The following is a 25,082-nucleotide window of genomic DNA, read 5'->3' on the forward strand; positions in this document are numbered from 1 at the left end:
ATCGAGGGAACTCCTCAAATCTGAAAGGCACACATATAGTGATTTTTATGTTTTTTAAGGAACAGCATGCATTCACCTACGGAACAGTGACATTTGGTGCAGTGGAACTGCTGATGATGGTCAGAACAGAACTCCTCAAATCTGAACGGCACGTTTATAATGACTTTGGTATTTTTATAAGAACAGCATGCACTTAAGTCCAGAACAGTGACATTTGGTGCAGTGGAACTGCTGATGAAGATCAGAACGGAACTCCTTAAATCTAAACGGCATACTTATAGTAACTTTGGTATTTTTATAAGAAAAGCATGCATTTAAGTTCAGAACAGTGACATTTCATTTCTGTTTCTTAAGAATATTAAATTTTGTCAAACTTCGATTTCTTATAATCGGATTCATGAGTAATTGTTGAGGAAACTCCTCAAACCTTAACGGTATACGTATATTCACTTGTGTTGCCATCAAATAATTAAAGTATTAAAAGCAGTTTTACAAAATACCTACACATTTCTACATAATCCAACATTCACAGTAGCTTTCATTATTATTTAATTAAATAAATTATTTTATTATGTACTATCTTTTTGAGACTTTAATTGAGTTACTACTAGAATTACAGTTTATAATTGGTCGATTTTATAATCGATGTCTCATTTTCTATCTATTTACCTAGTTCAGCAATTCCCGTCAACTTTGTACAAAAATAAAGGGAAAAGTTAAATTTGTTTTTATTAATTCCTATTTTGTTACCAAGATTTTGTTGATGAATTGAGATTTTATTAAGTTTTATTTCGTCATTAAGGTTCTCTAGTATCTATATTTTCTTAATTATAACAATTATCCTGTATATATCTTACGAAAGTCGAATTATATTACTAAATGTTGGTAACAAAATAGGGTCAATTAAAATTTGCTGACGTGGCATTGTACAAAGTTGACGGGAATTGCTGAGTTATAAGTTGAGCAGTGGTCGCGGGGTGAGATGAGTCATGGGCAATGGTTCTTGAGCAAGGTTCATTTTATAGCCACGATTTACGATTTATAAAATTCACCAGTTTGAATATTTTGTTGCAAAAGACCAATCACAGTTTCCTAATTTAATTTTCGCAATAAATTTAGTACCTAATCGAATTGTGAAATATTTATTTTATTCGTAGTAAACGTTTCAACCAGTTTCAACACTTCGATTTCTCTTCTAACAGGCATTCATATTCTTTAGCAAAACAACACATTGACCGTAACATGCAGTCGACATTATTATTGGTTTGGTTGGTCTGCTTCTGTGCGGCGGACTCTCCCAATTACGACAACACACGTAAGGCCCGCCTCTCACTCCTACACACTTCAGCCGGCGTATCATGCTGCCAATTTTATCACTTATCCACGTGGATAAAGCATCCGTCACGCTTTAGCAAGTATATCAGTGTGAGAGTGACAGATGTCTTATCCACGTGGATAAGTGATAAAATTGGCAGCATGATACGCCGGCAGAACGATCTCCGATACTGCGATCCGAAACCTTCTAGTGTCGGTCTCGCTTTGTACGGATTTTAATGCGATCGGTCGGTTAGGCATCGCAAATCGGATGAATATGCGGAATAAACAGTATAAATCAATCAATTTATTTATTCAAAAATATGTATTTTAATACATCTGGTTTATTCCCTTACTTTTTAAAGATGTTTACTCATATTTCGTGGCAAATTTATTCAACTAAAATAGTATGAAATTCAATCGAACACATGAAAATTTGAAAAAAACATATAAATATTTTTTTCCATCTTTTGACGTGAAACGTTAGGTGAACGTCTTTAAAAACCCGTAGTAGAGTGACCGGACCGAAAACCAGGTGTAACGAAAAGTGTTATGGCGCGGCGGCTTATATCTCTGTAACTATAATACCCATATAAATAATTTTAATATGAGTGTGTAGAGGAAAGTAGCCATTACTCGGACATACATAATTTGCTGATACAATGGCGCCACTTTTGCGGTATAAGCGTTCCATTCGGGCCAAAAATGACGTTTTTTGTATTGTTTGTTTAGCAAGTACTCACAAAAATTGTATTGTGCTGTATCATAAAATGGTATTGTTAGATAAATCTCGTGCTAAATTATCTAAATATTATAAAAGACGAACATATTTATTTATGACCAGCTGGAAAAATTCAATAATGTGGCATTTTTTACAAAAATTTGGTGCTTGTTCATATTTGAGGACATCGTATGTAAAAATTAAAGCATAAAACTGTCAAAAATTACTTAAAACACTAAGATTAACTAGTAAGAATTAAAATAAATATACATTATCCATAGTAAAACTTATTGATCTTATCAAATAATGCATTAGAAACTATGGCGGCGGCAACGGCTGGCAATGTACTGAAACTTGTTGGCAATCGTGACTCTTTCGATTCGTTTGAGGCAATCATATGCTAAAATTAAAGCATAAAACCGTCAAAAATGACTAAAAATACTAAGAATAACTAATAAGGATTACAATAAATATACATTTTCTATAGTAAAACATATTCATCTCCTCAAATATGCATTAGAATGTATATGGCGCCGCCGTCGCATAAATAACATACCGAAGCAACCTTGTCTCTTCCGATTCGTTTAAGGCCATCGTATGCAAAAATTTAAGCATATAACCGTAAAAAGGTACTAAAAATACTAAGACTAACTAATAAGGATTAGAATAAATATACATTTTCTATAGTAAAACATATTCATCTCCTCAAATGCATTAGAATGAATGGCGCCGGCGGCTGCATATAACATACGATCAAGCGATAATGATTCATTGTAGTTAAAATTCAGTAAAGTACTATTTATAATAAGTATGTATATCGTCGCCTAGCACTAGTACCCATAGTAAAAGCTTTGCTTAGTTTGGGGCTAGGTTGATCTGTGTAAGGTGTCGTCCAATATTTATTTATTTATTTATATGTTTATTTATTTACAGTACTTTTTTGGTGGTGCGCAGGTCCCGAAGGCCCCACGGTCTTGTCTTTTGTATTTTGTTTACCTTTAGTGTTTTTACGCGAGGCCGCAGGCCGAGCTACAGATAGATAGTGCTCCCACGCAGAATACTTTTTACACACTTTTATAATTGTTCTGCGTGGGAGTTGGACCTCCGGCCCGCCGCTTCGCTTTTTAGACACTTTTATTATTGCTCTGTGTGGGAGCACTATCTGTCCGCAGCTCGGCCTGCGGCCTCGCGTACTTGGGAGCACCTCGGGGACGCTCCGGGCCTTCAGCCCTACGCGGAGCTCGGCCTTCGGCCTTCGCTGGGTTTCCAAGCTCAGCGTTGGGCCTCCGGCCCGCCGCTTCGCTTTTTAGACACTTTTATTATTGCTCTGTGTGGGAGCACTATCTGTCCGCAGCTCGGCCTGCGGCCTCGCGTACTTGGAAGCACCTCGGGGACGCTCCGGGCCTTCGGCCCTACCCGGAGCTCGGCCTTCGGCCTTCGCTGGGTTTCCAAGCTCAGCGTTTTAGACACTTTTATTATTGCTCTGTGTGGGAGCACTATCTGTCCGCAGCTCGGCCTGCGGCCTCGCGTACTTGGGAGCACCTCGGGGACGCTCCGGGCCTTCGGCCCTACGCGGAGCTCGGCCTTCGGCCTTCGCTGGGTTTCGAAGCTCAGCGTTGGGCCTCTGGCCCGCCGCTTCGCTTTTTAGACACTTTTATTATTGCTCTGTGTGGGAGCACTATCTGTCCGCAGCTCGGCCTGCGGCCTCGCGTACTTGGGACCGCCACGGGGACGCTCCGGGCCTTCGGCCCTACGCGGAGCTCGGCCTTCGGCCTTCGCTGGGTTTCGAAGCTCAGCGTTGGGCCTCCGGCCCGCCGCTTCGCTTTTTAGACACTTTTATTATTGCTCTGTGTGGGAGCACTATCTGTCCGCAGCTCGGCCTGCGGCCTCGCGTACTTGTGAGCGCCACGGGAATGCTCCGGGCCTTTGGCCCTACGCGGGAGCTCGGCCTTCGGCCTTCGCTGGGTTTCCAAGCTCAGCGTTGGGCCTCCGGCCCGCCGCTTCGCATTTTAGACACTTTTATTATTGCTCTGTGTGGGAGCACTATTTGTCCGCAGCTCGGCCTGCGGCCTCGCGTACTTGTGAGCGCCACGGGGACGCTCCGGGCCTTCGGCCCTACGCGGAGCTCGGCCTTCGGCCTTCGCTGGGTTTCGAAGCTCAGCGTTGGGCCTCCGGCCCGCCGCTTCGCTTTTTAGACACTTTTATTATTGCTCTGTGTGGGAGCACTATCTGTCCGCAGCTCGGCCTGCGGCCTCGCGTACTTGTGAGCGCCACGGGGACGCTCCGGGCCTTCGGCCCTACGCGGAGCTCGGCCTTCGGCCTTCGCTGTGTTTCGAAGCTCAGCGTTGGGCCTCCGGCCCGCCGCTTCGCTTTTTAGACACTTTTATTATTGCTCTGTGTGGGAGCACTATCTGTCCGCAGCTCGGCCTGCGGCCTCGCGTACTTGTGAGCGCCACGGGGACGCTCCGGGCCTTCGGCCCTACGCGGAGCTCGGCCTTCGGCCTTCGCTGTGTTTCAAAGCTCAGCGTTGGGCCTCCGGCCCGCCGCTTCGCTTTTTAGACACTTTTATTTTTGCTCTGTGTGGGAGCACTATCTGTCCGCAGCTCGGCCTGCGGCCTCGCGTACTTGTGAGCGCCACGGGGACGCTCCGGGCCTTCGGCCCTACGCGGAGCTCGGCCTTCGGCCTTCGCTGGGTTTCGAAGCTCAGCGTTGGGCCTCCGGCCCGCCGCTTCGCCTTTTAGACACTTATTATTGTTATACCTGGGAGCACTGTCTGTCCGCAGCTCGGCCTGCGGCCTTCGCTAGTTAGTTACGTCCCCTCCTCAGTAGCGGTGGTCCACACAACGTTTCACGTTATCCATCGCGGCTGTGTCCCTGACGCAGCCTACCTTAATTTTTTTACTCTAGTTTAAAAATACGATTTTAAAATTCAGAAACAAAAATACAACAATCAAAAACATACAATAAGTTATGGCACCCAGGAAGTTAGAACTCAGAATCTCGTGACTGCAAAGCAAAAGATTTACAACTGCGCCACAATGAGTCATACGTAAGCTAGCGAATTTATGAGTGTGTACTAGTGTTCCGAAAGGTCTGATTTTTAAGGTTCCGTAGTCAGTTTTTCCGTGTCTGTCTGTCCGTCCGTCCGTCCGTTTGCGGATAATCTCACTAGAAAGCTGAAATTTGGTACCAATATGTATATCAGTCATGCATACTAAAAGGTGGAAAAAAATATTTTATTAGGGTACCCTCGGGCCCCCTGCATAATTTTGTCATTTTGATCAATTTCCAAAATGTGGCACGACAATTTTTTTTTATTGAGTCATAGAATCTGGTCACAAAATTTCACGCGAAAATCAGTTGGAAATTGCGACCTGTAGAGCGAGACATCCGGACATACGAAAGTAAATTTCCTTGTATTGTATAGGTTACATATAACTTTAAGATATATCATAAGGTACAGATTCTAACGACCATGTTGTGACAATAAATCGTTTATGTATCCATCTATCTATCTTATCTATCAAATTGCTCGTGTTAAAACGTAAACCTTGCTATCACTGCGGTCAAAAATCTGTCCATTTAGGCAGGCTTAGGTCCTGGATGCATAAGTAACGGTAGCGGTAAAGGTAACGTCGGTAACTTTGAAAATGCCAATTATTATACCAAAGTGTAGCACTCCTTAAGACAGGTTTTAGGAACATCAATACACTACATCGATTACTCATATGAGAGATAATTTCGGCCTAAGCAACTGTGACCTGGGTGGCCGAGCGGAAAACAGGCATCTGCCGCGATTGCAGAGCACTATGTTGTATTGTTATTTATTTCGGATTTAATTTAAAGTAGAACATTATAAAGACTTTCTAAAAAAATATTTTGAACTTAATATACTCGTAGGTTGAACAGTTTTTGAAAAAATACGGGAAACTAATGAATGATCCACTCTGAAAGGTTAATCTCATACTATTGGGTCTAAAGAGAGAATTTCAGTATCATACTTATTGTAGCAAATTTAGTCAACTTAAAAAACGCCCTAAGGAAGCTGTTTCAAAAACTAGTCCTTTAGGGTTATAATTATAATCGCTAACAGTCGATAAACGAAACGATTTATTTGCTGTTTTTTCGATCTTTGACAAAGTTGCGTTCGGCGCTCGAGGTCACAAACTTGGATTATTCATTAGGCCAACATATTAATAAGTCGTTGATTGAGTGAGCACCTTCCGAAAATAAAAAAAATTAAGGTAGGCTGCGTCAGGGACACAGCCGCGATGGATAACGTGAAACGTTGTGTGGACCACCGCTACTGAGGAGGGGACGTAACTAACTAGCGAAGGCCGCAGGCCGAGCTGCGGACAGACAGTGCTCCCAGGTATAACAATAATAAGTGTCTAAAAGGCGAAGCGGCGGGCCGGAGGCCCAACGCTGAGCTTCGAAACCCAGCGAAGGCCGAAGGCCGAGCTCCGCGTAGGGCCGAAGGTCCGGAGCGTCCCCGTGGCGCTCACAAGTACGCGAGGCCGCAGGCCGAGCTGCGGACAGATAGTGCTCCCACACAGAGCAATAATAAAAGTGTCTAAAAAGCGAAGCGGCGGGCCGGAGGCCCAACGCTGAGCTTCGAAACCCAGCGAAGGCCGAAGGCCGAGCTCCGCGTAGGGCCGAAGGCCCGGAGCGTCCCTGTGGCGCTCCCAAGTACGCGAGGCCGCAGGCCGAGCTGCGGACAGATAGTGCTCCCACATAGAGCAATAATAAAAGTGTCTAAAAAGCGAAGCGGCGGGCCGGAGGCCCAACGCTGAGCTTCGAAACCCAGCGAAGGCCGAAGGCCGAGCTCCGCGTAGGGCCGAAGGCCCGGAGCGTCCCCGTGGCGCTCACAAGTACGCGAGGCCGCAGGCCGAGCTGCGGACAAATAGTGCTCCCACACAGAGCAATAATAAAAGTGTCTAAAATGCGAAGCGGCGGGCCGGAGGCCCAACGCTGAGCTTGGAAACCCAGCGAAGGCCGAAGGCCGAGCTCCGCGTAGGGCCAAAGGCCCGGAGCATTCCCGTGGCGCTCACAAGTACGCGAGGCCGCAGGCCGAGCTGCGGACAGATAGTGCTCCCACACAGAGCAATAATAAAAGTGTCTAAAACGCTGAGCTTGGAAACCCAGCGAAGGCCGAAGGCCGAGCTCCGGGTAGGGCCGAAGGCCCGGAGCGTCCCCGAGGTGCTTCCAAGTACGCGAGGCCGCAGGCCGAGCTGCGGACAGATAGTGCTCCCACACAGCACACAGAGCAATAATAAAAGTGTCTAAAAAGCGAAGCGGCGGGCCGGAGGCCCAACGCTGAGCTTGGAAACCCAGCGAAGGCCGAAGGCCGAGCTCCGCGTAAGGCTGAAGGCCCGGAGCGTCCCCGAGGTGCTCCCAAGTACGCGAGGCCGCAGGCCGAGCTGCGGACAGATAGTGCTCCCACACAGAGCAATAATAAAAGTGTCTAAAAAGCGAAGCGGCGGGCCGGAGGTCCAACTCCCACGCAGAACAATTATAAAAGTGTGTAAAAAGTATTCTGCGTGGGAGCACTATCTATCTGTAGCTCGGCCTGCGGCCTCGCGTAAAAACACTAAAGGTAAACAAAATACAAAAGACAAGACCGTGGGGCCTTCGGGACCTGCGCACCACCAAAAAAGTACTGTAAATAAATAAACATATAAATAAATAAATAAATATTGGACGACACCTTACACAGATCAACCTAGCCCCAAACTAAGCAAAGCTTTTACTATGGGTACTAGTGCTAGGCGACGATATACATACTTATTATAAATAGTACTTTACTGAATTTTAACTACAATGAATCATTATCGCTTGATCGTATGTTATATGCAGCCGCCGGCGCCATTCATTCTAATGCATTTGAGGAGATGAATATGTTTTACTATAGAAAATGTATATTTATTCTAATCCTTATTAGTTAGTCTTAGTATTTTTAGTACCTTTTTACGGTTATATGCTTAAATTTTTGCATACGATGGCCTTAAACGAATCGGAAGAGACAAGGTTGCTTCGGTATGTTATTTATGCGACGGCGGCGCCATATACATTCTAATGCATATTTGAGGAGATGAATATGTTTTACTATAGAAAATGTATATTTATTGTAATCCTTATTAGTTATTCTTAGTATTTTTAGTCATTTTTGACGGTTTTATGCTTTAATTTTAGCATATGATTGCCTCAAACGAATCGAAAGAGTCACGATTGCCAACAAGTTTCAGTACATTGCCAGCCGTTGCCGCCGCCATAGTTTCTAATGCATTATTTGATAAGATCAATAAGTTTTACTATGGATAATGTATATTTATTTTAATTCTTACTAGTTAATCTTAGTGTTTTAAGTAATTTTTGACAGTTTTATGCTTTAATTTTTACATACGATGTCCTCAAATATGAACAAGCACCAAATTTTTGTAAAAAATGCCACATTATTGAATTTTTCCAGCTGGTCATAAATAAATATGTTCGTTTTTTATAATATTTAGATAATTTAGCACGAGATTTATCTAACAATACCATTTTATGATACAGCACAATACAATTTTTGTGAGTACTTGCTAAACAAACAATACAAAAAACGTCATTTTTGGCCCGAATGGAACGCTTATACCGCAAAAGTGGCGCCATCTGTATCAGCAAATTATGTATGTCCGAGTAATGGCTACTTTCCTCTACACACTCATATTAAAATTATTTATATGGGTATTATAGTTACAGAGATATAAGCCGCCGCGCCATAACACTTTTCGTTACACCTGGTTTTCGGTCCGGTCACTCTACTACGGGTTTTTAAAGACGTTCACCTAACGTTTCACGTCAAAAAAATATGCTGATCATTTAGTAAAAGTTCTAAAACAATTGTAAAACGAATCTCTGAATTTGTAAAAAGATAAATCAAAAGATACAGTCATTAACATGTGCTCACTCAGTTCTCACAAACTACCAACGAAAACAGTGAATGTATTCATTTAACATATAATATTTATATACTAACATTTAGTAAAAAATATGCCAACCTACCTCTATAAATTTTAGATCACCTAGTTACGTATTTAATTTTTTACAAATAGTTTCTTATGCTCACTCAATCCTCACACTTTTGAAAAGTCGAATATTGATGAAAAACATAAGATTTAGACCGCTGTCATATGTGTATAGTTTAGTAAAAGTGAAATGGGAATTTGTAAAATACAAAACTAACCACTAACGTGTCAGGTTTTTTTTATAATACATTTTTGTAAGTGCTCACTCAGTCCACACGTTTTGAGAAAGTTAAAAATGTAAATATCTTAAGATTTGTAGCACCACAGACACTTGAAAGTACTTCAACATTTAGTAAAAAATTTTACTAAATATCCACCATCTAATATTTTATATTCATTGTGTGATTTTAAAGATATTCAGACATAACTTTTCTCATACAAATGTATCATGTAGGGTGACCACACTATGTCTAAAGTGAAATGGGAATTTGTAAAATACAAAACTAACCACTAACGTGTCAGGTTTTTTTTATAATAAATTTTTGTAAGTGCTCACTCAGTCCACACGTTTTGAGAAAGTTAAAAATGTAAATATCTTAAGATTTGTAGCACCACAGACACTTGAAAGTACTTCAACATTTAGTAAAAAAATTTACTAAATATCCACCATCTAATATTTTATATTCATTGTGTGATTTTAAAGATATTCAGACATAACTTTTCTCATACAAATGTATCATGTAGGGTGACCACACTATGTCGGCTCCTGATTTTCCCCGCCTTCTCATTGTCATATTGAGATTGGGGAGTTTCGTTCAATTTTGATAATAGTTTGTATTAAACTAATACCATATTAATTCTCCATCTGCAAACAAAATACAAAATACAAAAATACAAAATCATTTATTCAGCAAATAGGCCACGGGGGCACTTTTACATGTCAACATTACAGAGTATTCATTAAAGTTAAACAAATGAAATTAATAGAAATATTAACTAAAAATATTAATCATAAGCAAAGTAGCTGTACACTGATATAGAATTAGAGATGTATAAAGTCTCTAAATGTCATATTATTACTAACTATAATCAATACATAAAGAAAGTGCAAACAGATACAAAGATAAAAGAAATCTATAATACTTCAATAGTTGTAAAAGACTGAATATTACAAGTAAAAATATTATACTTAATCAAATAATCCATGGAGATGTATAGCGTCTCCAAGAGTCAAATTTTATAAAATTAAAATATTTAAAAGTAAAAACCTTTGTCAAATAATACAAAAAAAAAATACAGAAAATGAACAGCTAAATTACACATTTCAAGAGATGTACAAGTCTCTAGTTGTCAATCATTAAAGAACAAATCAAGTTTACAAATAAGGGCCAATCAAGGTTACAAATTAAGTTTAAAAATATAATCAAAATCTCAGAGATGTATAAGGTCTCTAAGTGTCCAAAAAACTAACATTAACTTAATCAAACGACAACAAGGTCATTAAAGTAAGGAATCTATTTTAAAATAAAATATAATCAAAATCTCAGAGATGTATAAAGTCTCTAAGTGTCCAAAAGCTAAAATTAACTAAATTAAACGACAACGTGATGGTCTCTAGTGTCATCCTTAAGACATTACTTACTTAAGTTTAATTCTTACAAGAACCGAATGTAGTGTCTCGCAATCCGCTCAAAAGTAAAGTTAAATAATCTAACAAAACATGTGGCCCAGGTAAGCTTGAACAGACCAGTCTCCACAAACAGCACCCGTTCACGAGTATGACGCGTATCTCAGCCATCGCCTCCCTCAACCTCCATTCGGGAAGGTGGCGACCCGATCAACACGCCACCGTAAGCAAAGACTTTTAAGCGAGCATGACATGTTCAAGCTAACAGCAAATTGACAAAAGAAAAATCGACACAGTGAAACACGACATTAAGCTTGTAGGTGACATTAAAGAGGGCAACAATGCCTAGTATAGCTATACATAACTAATTACATGCTCAACGTGACTTAGAGATGTAAAGGTCTCTAAGGGTCAGTGTACTATCATACTTTAAATAAATTTTATATTACTACGCTATATAATGAAAACAAAAATCTTAGAGGTGTATAAGGTCTCTAAGCGTCCTACTAACATAACTAATGATACAATACAATCACATGAGAAAAATTACGCTGTGTCATTTTTACTGGATACTAGTACGGTTGTATTACAAACTTCTGCTACCATAATCAAGCTACTGGCTTAAAGGCATTTTTATCATCTATAAAATCATTTACCGTATAGTAAGCTTTACCTAGCAAACAGCGCTTAACATGTGACTTAAATTTGCCGAGTGGCAAGTTCACTACATCAATGGGGATTTTGTTATAAAAACGTGTACAGTTCCCAACGAAAGACGTACTAACCTTACGGAGACGGTGGAAGGGCACGGCAAGTTTATGTTTGTTTCTAGTGTTATAGTTATGGATATCACTGTTAAGCTTGTATTCATGGATGTTTTTCCTAGCATACATAATATTCTCAAGTATGTACTGAGAGGCAACGGTAAGAATGTTCACCTCTTTGAATTTCTCTCTTAGGGAAGCTCGAGCGCCCAGTCCATATATGGAACGTACAGCTCGCTTTTGCAGCACAAATATCGTCTGAATACGAATACAACGTTCCCATCACTAAAGTACACTCGTGACGTCATAGGCTCGACACAAAACGTTACACGCTCGGTTTCGCTGTTAATCGCCGAGCATTTTCCTTCTATCTTGATTTAGTTCTGTGACTAATATTATAAATGGGAAAGTGTGTGTGTCTGTTTGTTTGTCCGTCTTTCATGGCAAAACGGAACGTCAATTCGTGACGTGATTTTTTAAGTGGAGATAGTTGAAGGGATGTAGAGTGACATAGGCTACTTTTTGTCTCTTTCGCGTGAGCGAAGCCGCGGGCAAAAGCTAGTAGTACATACGATACAAGTGCGAAAAATAGGAAGTTCGAAACGAGTGGCGATAAATTAAAACACGACCGAAGGGAGTGTTTTAAATCGACACGAGTATTGAAAAACGTCGTTCGATACGATTGCAACAGCGAAAATAAAATTCGTAACTCGTGTCGATTTTTTTTTATACCACGTCGGTGGCAAACAGGTATACGGCCTACCTAATGGAAAGCGGTCACCGTAACCTATCCCTGCGACTCAAGGGGTGTCAAATGCGCGTTGCCGAACCATTAACTTGTACACTCCTTTTTTGAAAAACCCCATACTGTAGTTCATCGGAAATCGGAAATACCTCGGCAGGGAGCTCATTCCACAGCCGGAGCGTCCGCGGGAGGATATTCCTTTGACGGCCCGGCCACGACATTGGTCTAAGCGCGTCAGCGGTGAGCGGCAGCCATACGTGCGAATGAAAAGTCCCATCGCTGTGTCTCGCTCCAATGTATGGCCGCCGCTCACCGCTGTCGCGCTTAGACCAATGTGGTGGCTCGTGGCTGAAGCCGCACGGTGCGCAACCATTTAGGCTGCAAGGTTTGTTGATGAGCGCCCTGTCGATGGCGAGCGGTGGTCGATATAAAACTGGTGATTCGGTCGTGCTTCAAACTGTTTTTAGGTTATGTTCTTGGCCTAGTGATGTAGTCTATTGTGTAATTTTTATCGACGTCAGGATAATAACCATATCGGCATTCATGCATTAAAAAGGACATGAATGATAATTGGTAAGAAACAAAACTTCACTAGTAAGAAACCAGAAATCAGGAGCCGACATAGTTTGGTCACCCTACATGATACATCTGTATGAGAAAAGTTATGTCTGAATATCTTTAAAACCAAACAACGAATATAAAATATTAGATGGTGGATATTTAGTAAAAAAATGTACTAAATGTTGAAGTACTTTTGAGTGTCTGTGGTGCTACAAATCTTTAGATATTTACATTTTTAACTATCTCAAAACGTGTGAACTGAGTGAGCACTTACAAAAAATTATTATAAAAAAACCTGACACGTTAGTGGTTTGTTTTGTATTTTACGAATTCCCATTTCACTTTTACTAAACTACACACATATAATAGCGGTCTAAATCTTATGTTTTTCATCAAAATTCGGCTTTTCAAAAGTGTGTGGATTGAGTGAGCATAAGAAACTATTTGTAAAAAATTAAATACGTAACTAGGTGATCTAAAATTTATAGAGGTAGGTTGGCATATTTTTTACTAAATGTTAGTAGATATGTTCAATGAATACATTCACTGTTTTCGTTGGTAGTTTGTGAGAACTATGTGAGCACATGTTAATGACTGTATCTTTTGATTTATCTTTTTACAAATTCAGAGATTCGTTTTACAATTGTTTTAGAACTTTTACTAAATGATCAGCATATTTTTTTTATTTTCGCAAGGTGCTTACTCAATCCACACGCACACAAACAAGTCTGCAAAAAAATCAGAACTACCGGATCTGACGCATACTGCCCCATACTTTCAAAGTTACCGTGTTTGTTCCTGATATCTCCGTCGTTACTGGACCGATTTTGATTTTTTGTTGAATGTATATGCATACAGATTTGTCCCATTTTTCTCAGAACCCAGTTCTGGTGATGGGATCCTGGAGAAATCGAGGGAACTCCTGAAACCTGAAAGGCACACATATAGTGATTTTTGTGTTTTTTAAGGAACAGCATGCATTTACGTACGGAACAGTGACATTTGGTGCAGTGGAACTGCTGATGAACATCAGAACGGAACTCTTTAAATCTAAATGGCACACTATATAGTAGCTTTGGTATTTTTATAAGAAAAGCATGCATTTAAGTTCAGAACAGTGACATTTAATTTATGTTTCTTAAGAATATTGAGTTTTCAAGTCAAATTTTGTCAAGCTTCGATTTCTTATAATCGGATTCATGAGTAATTGAGGAAACTCCTCAAACCTTAACGGTATACGTACCTATAATCATTTGTGTTGCCATCAAATTATTAAAGTATAAAAAGCCGGTTTTAAAAATACCTACACATTTCTATATAATCCAACATTCGCAAGTAGCTTTCTCCAGAACCCCAAAGGCGGTGGCTTTTTTTCTTAAAAATTATCTAATAATAAAACTAGGTCCCGTGAGACACTGACATATTAAACATGTAAAATCGGGTAACTCACTCAATTCTTGTTCCAGCGAAAAGTAGGTACGGGAGGCCATTAAGATTAATCGTCATTCCAATTTTAATCGTGATTGTGGTTGGTCAGCGCCCCCTAGCTGGAAGACGGTATTAAGTACTACGCCGGTAGTCCGTGTGGATGAGCCCTTAGCGAATGACGTAGTGAGTAGTGTGCAACCCAACAAATGACAATTGTGCCGAAAGTGAGGGTAGTTTCCCACCGCCCCTGCCACCGCCGACCCCCGCCACCGCCGACCCCCGCCACCGCCGACCCCCGCGCCGAGCCAACGGTCACAGCGAGCTGCGGCCCGCAGTCTGCCATATATACCATCGGCATCGCGCGTGGTCAGTGAAAATGCTCCTCGTTACGGAGCAAAACATGTCGAGCGACCTTCGACAATTTTACATGAGCTACCCGATTTTACATGTTTAGGTTTAGGTTTCAGAGGTGAAGAGTTGGTGTTATTTGTGGTTGCAGATTTTTGCCCGATACCAGAGATGGCGCAGCAGGGGGCCACGGAGGAGCCGGAGAGCCAGCACCCGTGGCTGGTGCGCGTGGTGCACGCCCCTTCCAACGCCACAGACATGGCCCCTCTCATCTGCACCGGGGCTGTTCTCGCTGATAGGGTATACATTACTGCTGCAAGATGTATCTTTAGGTAAGTCAAAGACACATATAACTCCGTATAAACAAATAAAGTCTAAGAAAAAAACGTACCTCAGTACCAGACAGAAAAAGGTTCGGTGGCCACAATATCTATATGAGAAATTAACTTTTTCACAGAGACATATTAGGGGAGCTACTCGTTTGCTTTGTCCACGGTACAGCACCGCCGCATTTCGTGGCAGCTTTAAATACTCTGCCACGAAGTGCTGGAACAATATACCACCTTCTATAAGGAACTCATTGTCAGTGTATTCGTTCAAGGTTAATTTCAGAAAATATATTTTGAATTTACAGAAAAACTGTAATCAAAAGTCTGTGGTAAGGATAGGGTAACAAAAATTATTAATTTTATTGTATATTTTATGTCCAGGTTACGCCAATCATAAGGATCTAATCATATCATTTTTGTGCGATTATTTTGTAAAAAATTTGAGTGTGACTATTAGGGAACGTACCCAAACTACGTGACACGTTTAGGGGGGAAGGGGGTCGTCAAAATACTACGCTTGCTCACAGAGGGGGAGGGGGGTCTAACTTCTTGTCACGTAACCTGTGGAATATTGGCCCAGCTGTGGTCAGCAGAGGAACGTTTATATAGGCTGGTGATGATGATGAAGGTGATGGGATGAAAATCATTGTTTAAAGGCCGGAAAAAAAGATGATAAACACGCGTCATTAAACAAATACACCCAGCGTCAAAAAAATCGCACCTCGCCCAAAATTCGTTTCAAGAAAATACAATCTTATTGACTGTAACCTATCAATATTGGTATCATTTTAAAGTACAGTCAGCAGCAGAAGTTCCGTAGCGGGCAAGGTGTTCACAATGATCCTAACACGCTCTTATTGTCTTAAAAATAAGATCGTGTCAAGTTCATTTTGAACACCTTGCCCGCTACGCAACTTCTGCTGCTGACTGTACAATGAAAGCCCTTTAAGAAAAAAGGTGTACAACTTTCTTAAAAACAATAATCGCCAATCTACGGTGGTTTTAAAAAAAAGGGTAATGGGGTGAATTTCTCAGCGTGATTTTTTTGTGGCGGAGCTGATAATCATTGTGTGGGCTAATTGTTTCCGGGTTTTTATTTTTTTTATGAAAACCAATCCTAAAATACTACCTTCGGCAACATTGCAAATTGTTACAAGTGTTATGTATATTTATTTAAAAATAATTTTCCATCGAAATTCTAATTTTGGTGTAGCGTCCAGAGTAGGGTTGCCAACCGTACTATATAATATAGTATTGTACTATATTTTGGCCCAGCGTACTATATTCTATATGAAAAATATATAGTACGCAAAAGTACTATATTTTTTGGGCAAACCGCCAGGGGCGGCGTTTTTATAATGAAAAAAAATTCGCGCTCGCTCTGCTCGCGCTTTCATTTCTATTTAACCTCCATTGTATTTTTCATAACTTCGTTCTGACAAAAAATTATTAGTTACAAATATAGTATAAAACCACCGTTGTTTGCAAACATTTGTATTTTTTTCCACGATATATTAAGTAACGACGTTTCTCTACTGCTATGAGCTTCGATTTGAATCCATTGGTATTGTGAATATTATGATAGTTTCTAAAGCCTATCATATTAACAGCATCGTCTTTAAGCAAACTAGTATCCCAAAATTACTTCACAGCTCATTGATTCTGTGATATTTAGCATCAAAGTTGAACTATTCTAGGACCAAAACTGGTTCTTTGCTCAAAACTTTTGCCTCAATTACTTTAAAATTAAAATCGCTCTTGCATTTTCAGAAAAGTCTAGATTTCAGGTATGTGAGACCCAGACCAAAACGAAATTTCCAAAAATGTTATAAAGACGATGTCAAAGTTCATAAAAAAATAAGTACATATACATTTTTTTTTTCCCCTCACTAGCTCGGAAACACGTGTTTTGTCCTTTAATACCAGCGGGTAAAAACGCATTTTATCCACTAGTGGGTACCTAAAGTAATTTGACCTTGAATAAAGTCAAATTAACTGCTTCAAAATTGATAAAAGGAGGTGAATCTAGTAATAAAAATGATTTACCACCTGTGGAGCTAGTGGAAGCAGTGATAAACGCATTTTTAGCGTTGTAGTTTCCTCGCTATAGTGAGGGGAAAAGTTTTGTGTTACACTCGGGTGCAATAGTTATTTGTTATACAAGGGGGCAAAGTTGTATTTTAACGCCGAGTGTGGAATTGAAAAACGAGCAAGTGAAAGGATTCTATAGTTGAACCACGAGCGAAGCGAGTGGTTCGAGAATAGAATCCTGAACTTGCGAGTTTTTTAACACACGAGAAGTAAAATACATTTGCACCCGAGTGTAACACAAAACTTTTCCCCTCACTATAGCGAGGAAACTACAACGCAAAAAATGCGTTTATCACTGATTCCAGTAGTTCCACAGGTGGTAAATCATCTTTATTACTAGATTTACCTACTTTTATCAATTTTAAAACAGTTAATTTGACTATATTCAAGGTCAATTACTTTACCCAGTAGTGGATAAAATGCGTTTTTACCCGCTGCTATTAAAGGACAAAACACGTGTTTCCGAGCTAGGGAGGGGAAAATGTATTTTACTTCTCGTGTGTTAAAAAACTCGCAAGTTCAGGATTATATTCTCGAACCACTCGCTTCGCTCGTGGTTCAACTATAGAATCCTTTCACTTGCTCGTTTTTTAATTCCACACTCGGCGTTAAAATACAACTTTGCCCCCTTGTATAACAAATAACTATTAATATGGGTCTTACAAATAGGGTGTTCTGCCTTTTCGCAGTTTCATTTGCAAGCAACATTTCGCCGAAGTTTCATTTTAACAACTAACGTTTAGCAACTTTTTGTATGGCAACTTTTCAATTGGTAGAATTATTGTAAAGCAGATTATTAAAACCCATCTAAACTTTTGGCAGACTTATCATATGTCAAATGTTTCACTTGCTCAAATAACTCTTGGACAAATAAGAACGCAACGAAACACTAGGCAATTTACAATAAATTTCTAACATCATCCACAACTCGTTGTATATTCCGCCAAGTAAAACAATCGACAAAATGAAAGTTTGCTTTTTTAAAAAAGGCCAAATGTTAAGTTGGTAAACGTGAGATTGGCAAATAAAACAATATGATAAGCCTAACTATGAAAATAAATACTGAGAATATAATAGTTATTTGTTATACAAGGGGGCAAAGTTGTATTTTAACGCCGAGTGTGGAATTAAAAAACGAGCAAGTGAAAGGATTCTATAGTTGAACCACGAGCGAAGCGAGTGGTTCGAGAATAGAATCTTGAACTTGCGAGTTTTTTAACACACGAGAAGTAAAATACATTTGCACCCGAGTGTAACACAAAACTTTTCCCCTCACTACAGCGAGGAAACTACAACGCAAAAAATGCGTTTATCACTGCTTCCAGTAGTTCCACAGGTGGTAAATCATCTTTATTACTAGATTCACCTCCTTTTATCAATTTTAAAGCAGTTAATTTGACTTTATTCAAGGTTAAATTACTTTACCCACTAGTGGATAAAATGCGTTTTTACTCGCTGGTATTAAAGGACAAAACACGTGTTTCCGAGCTAGTGAGGGGAAAACCATATTATATTTTTAATGTAAACCATAGCGTACGTGCGTAAGGTAAACAATGGCTGATTTTGTGTTTTTATTATGCCGCACCCTAGAACACTACACACTGGCATATTCCCAACGTAAATTATTCACATTTGACTTCAATTATATTCAGTCAAAAGCAAAATATTAAAAGATAATTAATTATTTCGATTTTTATCACGACTTTTTGACAGAACATATACCGTCTGGTCTGAACTCACTGACAATGACATTTGGACCGCTAAACATGGCGGATTTTCGGCCGCATTAGGTATTTACGCATGTTCATATTACACTTTTTGTACGTACAGGGTGGCTAGCCGAATGGCACAATCGCTCACGAAACGCTCACGAAACGAAGCGCTAGTAGATATCTATCTCTATCGCGCTTGCGTATTGGCGCGACAGAGCCAGCGGCGTATCGCTTTCGTTTGGCGTCGGAGAAATGCCATTCGGCTACGGGGCCTGAAATACTGTATGCTACTCTGCGGTGGCGCCACCATAATGAAATTCAACTACCTAATTATATGGTAAAATGATGCGAAATAGTCATATTATTTTGTCATGGGTTATAGTGCTGAGTTAAAACGAGAAAGCGATATGTTTATTCGTTTGTCATCAAAATGGGTGCTATTTTTAAAAGCAATTGATGAATTGATGAAGAAGAGGATAAATAATGTGTAATTTGTCCCCTAAATATTTAAATAATTAAGTAGATAAATGATAATAATAAGTAGATAAACTATTGATGTTACTTTCACTAAAATAATATCTTCGAACAATTTGTAAAATTTATCGTTATTTCTAGTAATGTAAGATGTTTGTAAACAATGTTTTGCTACACCCTTTCCAGGGTCTATTATGTATACTTATTAATGCAAATAAAGATCTATCTATATATCAATTGTATGTATAGAACACTTTGATTAAAGTATTTACTTTAATCAAAGATAGAACAACATGTCTTGTCCCTATATATAGGTATATATGGAAACCCATTCATTGATATCATTCTGAGCATTTTCCTATTTCACCAAGTATCTACGTTACCTACTAAAAGAACCTATTGTTTGTTTCAGTGCTAAAGCAGACTACACAACTGTAATATACTCAGGACATCAACTGTCAGTGAAGGCGTTTGTATTTCCGGCTCAACCGACTAACCAGATGTTCGATGACGTCGGGTTCATCGTGAGCTGGTGGAAAAGGGAGATTAAATCTTTTCACACTATTACGCTCGCTCTGGAGAGACGACTTGATGACAATTCGTTTGACTTTTTCGATGACTTGGCTGTAAATGACTCGACTCTCCTAGGATTTATTGCCTCGGTAAGAGCATGGTCTGTTGGCTCGGAACTGAGTTAGTCCAATAAAGCAATATTATAGCGATTCATTTAAATGTCGGCATCGGCACGACTGGAAACTGGCGTAAGAACAAAACTGTACTACCCACACATCTTACTTAACTTTATTGTCATTTGACTGAGTCAGACGACCGGTCTGGCTCAGTTGGCAGTGACCATGCATGCTAAGCCGCGGTCCTGGGTTCTAATCTCGGTAAGGGCATTTATTTGTGTAATGAGCACAGATATTTGTCCCTGAGTCATGTTTTCTATGTATACGTATGTATTTATCTATTTCAGTATATCGTCCCTTAGCACCCATAGTAACACAAGCTTTGCTTAGTTTGGGGCTAAGTTGATCTGTGTAAGGTGTCCGCAACACTTATTTATTTTTGTTTATTTATTTTGTTAAACAATAGTGAATAAATGACTGTTGGTTTAGAATAAGTTGTCTTTAGGGCCAACATTAGCATTTTCAATGTAGGTACTATTAGGTCTTCCGGTTAGTTTGGATGGAATGTTTTAAGCAACTGCCTTGACATGTTTACGAATGTTATTTGGATATTGGATGCGATGTCTTGTAGTTTGTTGTGTAAACAGTTGAAGTAACAAAGTCACGCACGCACATTTTTTATACAATTAAAATATTCTTCTTCTTCCTCGGTTCCTCATGGCTGAGGGTCGCGACCACATGAGGTAGTTATTCTACGCACCAAAGCTCTCCATTCCGCACGGTCTTCTGCAGTCCTTATAATAGGCGCCTGTGTCAATCCTTCAGGCCTTCTTAACGCTGTCCACCCAGCGGGTCGGTGGATGGCCACTTCCCCGTCCTCCATCCACCATGCCAACCATAATGCGTTTCTCTAGGTTTTCCGGCTCCCGTCTGGTCACGTGTCCAAAGTAGTACAAGATTCATTGGAGGCATATGACAGACAAGCGGCAGTGAATTTTAAGTTCCGCCATGATCGACATATTGGTGTGGCACGCCGTCCATGGGATAGCCAACATCTTACGCCAACACCACGTCTCAAATGCATCGATTCTGCTCCGAGTACTCGCCTTCAGAGTCCAGGTTTCGGAACCATACAGGAATATAGAGAAGACCAGGGTGCGCATCAGCTTGGTTTTCGTTGCTTTGCTGATTCCTCTGTTCCTCCAGTTCTTCTCTAACCGCTTAGCCGCAAATTTTGCGATCTGTGCTCTTCCTATCACCTCACGTTCACAATCGTCATCCGCAGTTACTATTAGTGAACCGAGGTAGATGAACTCCTGTACGGTATCTATATCCGACAGTTCTCCAGTTCGGACTACAGAGCCTTTCCTTTGCACAAACATTAATTTGGTCTTGGATCTATTAATATGGAGACCGTATTCCGCGCTCACTACTTGTGCCCTTTGCCATACCTCGGACACTGGCGATCAAATATATGAAAGAGGCGCATTCCTAGCACACAGTCTAAGCTCGTGTAGGCGAACGCGTACCATGCATGTATGAGTGGATATGACAGGTCGACTGTTCGCGTTTTTGACAGGCGGTAACTGTGAGGTAATCGAGAGGGGGTGGGCGGCACTTTAAGCGGGGAGCGGGAGTGGCCATACTGTACGATAGTACTCTTTATTATACTATGCCTTTGCAGAAGCTCGGCAAGTTCAGATTCGTTTGTGCCTATAATGATAATGTCATCTATAAAGCGTAGATTGTTGATGAGCAGCCCGCCTAAACGTATGCCTCCATTCCAGACCATCGGGCGATGGAGAGTAATATAGGCTACTATTTGTCTCTTTCTAACGAGAGCAAAGCCGAGGACAAAAGCTAGAATAGAATATATTATTCATGGAAAAGTTTAATATGATTTCTTATTATTCCCTTAAACTAACCGGAAGACCTAATAGATCAATAATGAATAAAGTTGTCACTCAAAGGTTGTCCATAATGATCGGGTTGATATATAGGCACATATGTTTCTGCAGAAGGATTCACCGAGCACTCACACCCTATACCGACTGGACAACATGCACGCCAGCAACGAGGTCTGCCACGAGCTGTACCCGAGCGGTGGGGGTGGGGGGGGCGCGTACCGCGTGCCGTGCGCGCACTCGTGCCGCGCCGCGGAGCAGCGCGCCGGCAGCGCCCCCTGCGGCCGCCTGCTGCTGGGCCTGGGCCACGTGCTGGTGGACCGCTCGGCGCGCTTGCTCGGGCTCGTCACCTGGTCGTGCGCCAACGCCCCGACAGCCAGGCGCCGCAGCCACGACATGCCGCTACCTCTCGGCTTAGCACTTCCCAACACCAAAGCTTCACAACTCAACTATGACTGTGCAATAGCAATAAGAAACTTGAAAGTGGATTACGACAAACTGACACGTGGGACGCATAAAAGTGCCTGTGATAACATTTATAATGCAGCTATAAGTGGATAGTTGGGAAACTTGGGACCCAATAAATTGACCTCTATTAGTGAGACAAAACATCTGTATAACTGGGATAAGTTTTCGATTTTATAGTTACATCACAGAATATTATATAATGTTACATTTAACTCTATTATTAAGAAATTACTGAGACAGTGTTTGAAAGATTGTAATTATTCACTTAATTCTTTGTTCACAATATTTCAGGAATTTATACTTATCTGTAATTAGGTATCTGTAACTTGGATTTTATTAAAAATCAATATTTATTCATATTTTTAAATAACAAGGAAAGGTACCCAACTATCCCTCCGATTTAATTGATTTTCATACATGTTATAGAGTAGTTTAAAATAAAGAGAAATGGGAGTTGGGAGAAATTGTCCTACAGAGTCCTGAAAAGTGACTAAGCCCATATTTGGTAATTAATCAAGTACCGATTTCGGTATTATGTTACAGACACGTTACAGAACATGAACGAATAGTGGATACGTGTTCTGTTTTTTCACCACTCATATTATCCATAATTACTAATATTTTAAATGGGAAAATGTGTGTGTCTGTTTGTTTGTCCGTCTTTTACGGCAAAATGGTGCAACGAATTGACGTGATTTTTTAAGTGGAGATAGTTGAAGGGATGAAGAGTGGCATCGGCTACTTTTTGTCTCTTTCTAACGCGGGCGAAGCCGTGGGAAAAAGGTAGTTTTATATAAATAACCGGCCGGGTGCGTTCCGTGTATAGCTAGAGCAATTATTTTTATTTTTGTGTATTTACTAGCGGTGACATGGTATCGTACGGAATCCAAAGTCACATCAAAAAAATTTATAGTTTAAAAAACACTAGTAAAACACGCTTTTATATATGCACTTAAAAGCCAAAAATAAATTATGGATCGTTCAAGTTGTCTTTATTTTTGGGATGAAGAGTAAACTATGTGCTTTTAATTATAATATTTGATTGTAAAAGCGTGGGGCGCTGCAGTCGTGCTGCAAGTCCAGTTAGCGCGCCAATTTGTGTAAACTGCTTCTCGTAACATTTCTCAGCAAGTTATACAAACAAATTTTCCTGTTACAGCGCCCCACGCTTTTACAATCAAGCCCGAGCCCCTTTATTTGCTCTGAAGGGTCTCGAGAAAAGATTATCCCAACTTATTTCAAATATTACGTTGATCTTTCTTTCATGCGGGGGCTTCGCCCCCCGAGCCCCCCTTTATTTGCTCTTAAGGGTCACAAAAAAACCCTATCTCAAATTATTTTAAAAACTACGTTGATCCTTTTTTTTTGCGGGGGGCTTCGCCCCCCGTACCCCCCTTTATTTGCTCTGAAGGGTCACAAGAAAACCCTTTACCAACTTATTTTAAATATTACGTTGATCCTTCTTTTTTGCGGGGGGCTTCGCCCCCCGAGCCCCCATTATTTGCTCTGAAGGGTCTTAAGAAAACCCTATCCCAACTTATTTTAAATATTACGTTGATCCTTCTTTTATGCGAAGGACTTCGCCCCCGAGCCCCCCTTTATTTGTTCTGAAGGGTCACAAGAAAACCCTATACCAACTTATTTTAAATATTACGTTGATCCTTCTTTTTTGCAAGGGGACTTCGCTCCCCCCAACCCCCTTTATTTGCTCTTAAGGGTCACAAGAAAATCCTATCTCATTTTATTTTAAATACTACGTTGATCCTTCTTTTATGCGGGGGCTTTGCCCTAACGTTACGGGGACGTTGAAACCTAATTGTAGTCAAAGTTCATTACAAGACTTTTCTAACAAACCCAAAAACAGCTATGATACGATGTTCCATCATGTAGTTCCAGTTCATATCTTCCGGCTCCATCATCAGACCTTGAATCCTAATCGTAGTCAAAGTTCATTACAAGACTTTTCTAAGAAACCCAAAAACAGCTATGATACGATGTTCCATCATGTAGTTCCAGTTCATATCTTCCGGCTCCATCATCAGATCAGTTCAACAGTACCATATTATTGTATTGTCATCAGAACTGCCAAATTTCATTACGCACGCACGCACGCACGCACGCACGCACGCACGCACGCACGCACGCACGCACGCACGCACACACACACGTAGGTTACGGTGACCGCTTTCCATCAGGTGGACCGTATGCTTGTTTGCCACCGACGTAGTATAAAATAAAATCTAGTGGATCTTGTTCAGCATCATAGACTCTATCGGCCTACCAATTTTTATCAAAATCGGAGACGTGATCCAAATGCACAAACTTTTCGGGAATTGCACACCTACAAATCCTACAATATTGCCACTTTTAGATTCTTGTTGGATAATAATTTTTATTACCGTTTATTTTAATTTTTTTCTCGTTTGGCGATTGCAAAATAAGACAGTAATCTTGCATGGACCCAGGGCGAATAAAAAAAAATACTATGTAAAAATAATGAAACTTTATTCAATATTTTTCACTGCATAATCGTCACAGAGATTATTCTCAATCAAAAACTTAACATTACAATTACAATCCAACTTATTTCAGTTGTCCAATACAAAAGAATGACACACCTCGGACACTGGCGATCAAATACATATATAAAAGCGGCGCGTTCCTACTCGTACCTACCTAGGTACTAAGCTCGTGTAGGTGAACGCTATGCTTGTCCGAGTTCGCGTTGTCAGGTGGTAACCGTGAGGTAACCGAGAGCGGGTGGGCGGCACTCAGCGGGGAGCGGGAGTGGCCATATTGTACGATAGTACTCTTTAGGCACACTGACAAACTGATATTTTAATTTTTTTGGCGCAAGTGTCTAGGCATATCACTGTCATTCATATGTGTGCGAGAGAAAAAAATATCTCGCTCTCACGTATGAAATTCTTTATCTGTGCAATCGACTAACCACAAGAGCT

The 25,082-nt window shown here is 40.5% G+C and overlaps 1 protein-coding gene across 1 annotated transcript; it reads left to right on the forward strand.

Moving 5' to 3' along the window:
- The first annotated feature begins 1,175 nt into the window (after positions 1 to 1,175).
- Positions 1,176 to 23,104, forward strand: LOC125241522. Its single transcript, XM_048150047.1, has 4 exons — positions 1,176 to 1,315; positions 14,667 to 14,847; positions 19,534 to 19,783; positions 21,769 to 23,104. The coding sequence occupies exons 1-4, from the start codon at positions 1,243 to 1,245 to the stop codon at positions 22,213 to 22,215; spliced, it is 951 nt and encodes a 316-aa protein (XP_048006004.1). The 5' UTR covers positions 1,176 to 1,242; the 3' UTR covers positions 22,216 to 23,104.
- The last annotated feature ends 1,978 nt before the right edge of the window (positions 23,105 to 25,082 follow it).

The sequence above is a fragment of the Leguminivora glycinivorella genome, chromosome Z (assembly GCF_023078275.1).
Source record: "Leguminivora glycinivorella isolate SPB_JAAS2020 chromosome Z, LegGlyc_1.1, whole genome shotgun sequence".
Lineage (NCBI taxonomy): Eukaryota > Metazoa > Arthropoda > Insecta > Lepidoptera > Tortricidae > Leguminivora > Leguminivora glycinivorella.

Excerpts from the sequence above, each read along its gene's own strand:
- LOC125241522 (XM_048150047.1), top strand. The coding sequence starts at position 1,243 with ATGCAGTCGACATTATTATTGGTTTGGTTGGTCTGCTTCTGTGCGGCG. Across the intron at positions 1,316-14,666 it reads TCCCAATTACGACAACACAC|ATTTTTGCCCGATACCAGAG; the intron begins GTAAGGCCCGCC and ends TTGTGGTTGCAG. Across the intron at positions 14,848-19,533 it reads GCTGCAAGATGTATCTTTAG|TGCTAAAGCAGACTACACAA; the intron begins GTAAGTCAAAGA and ends TGTTTGTTTCAG.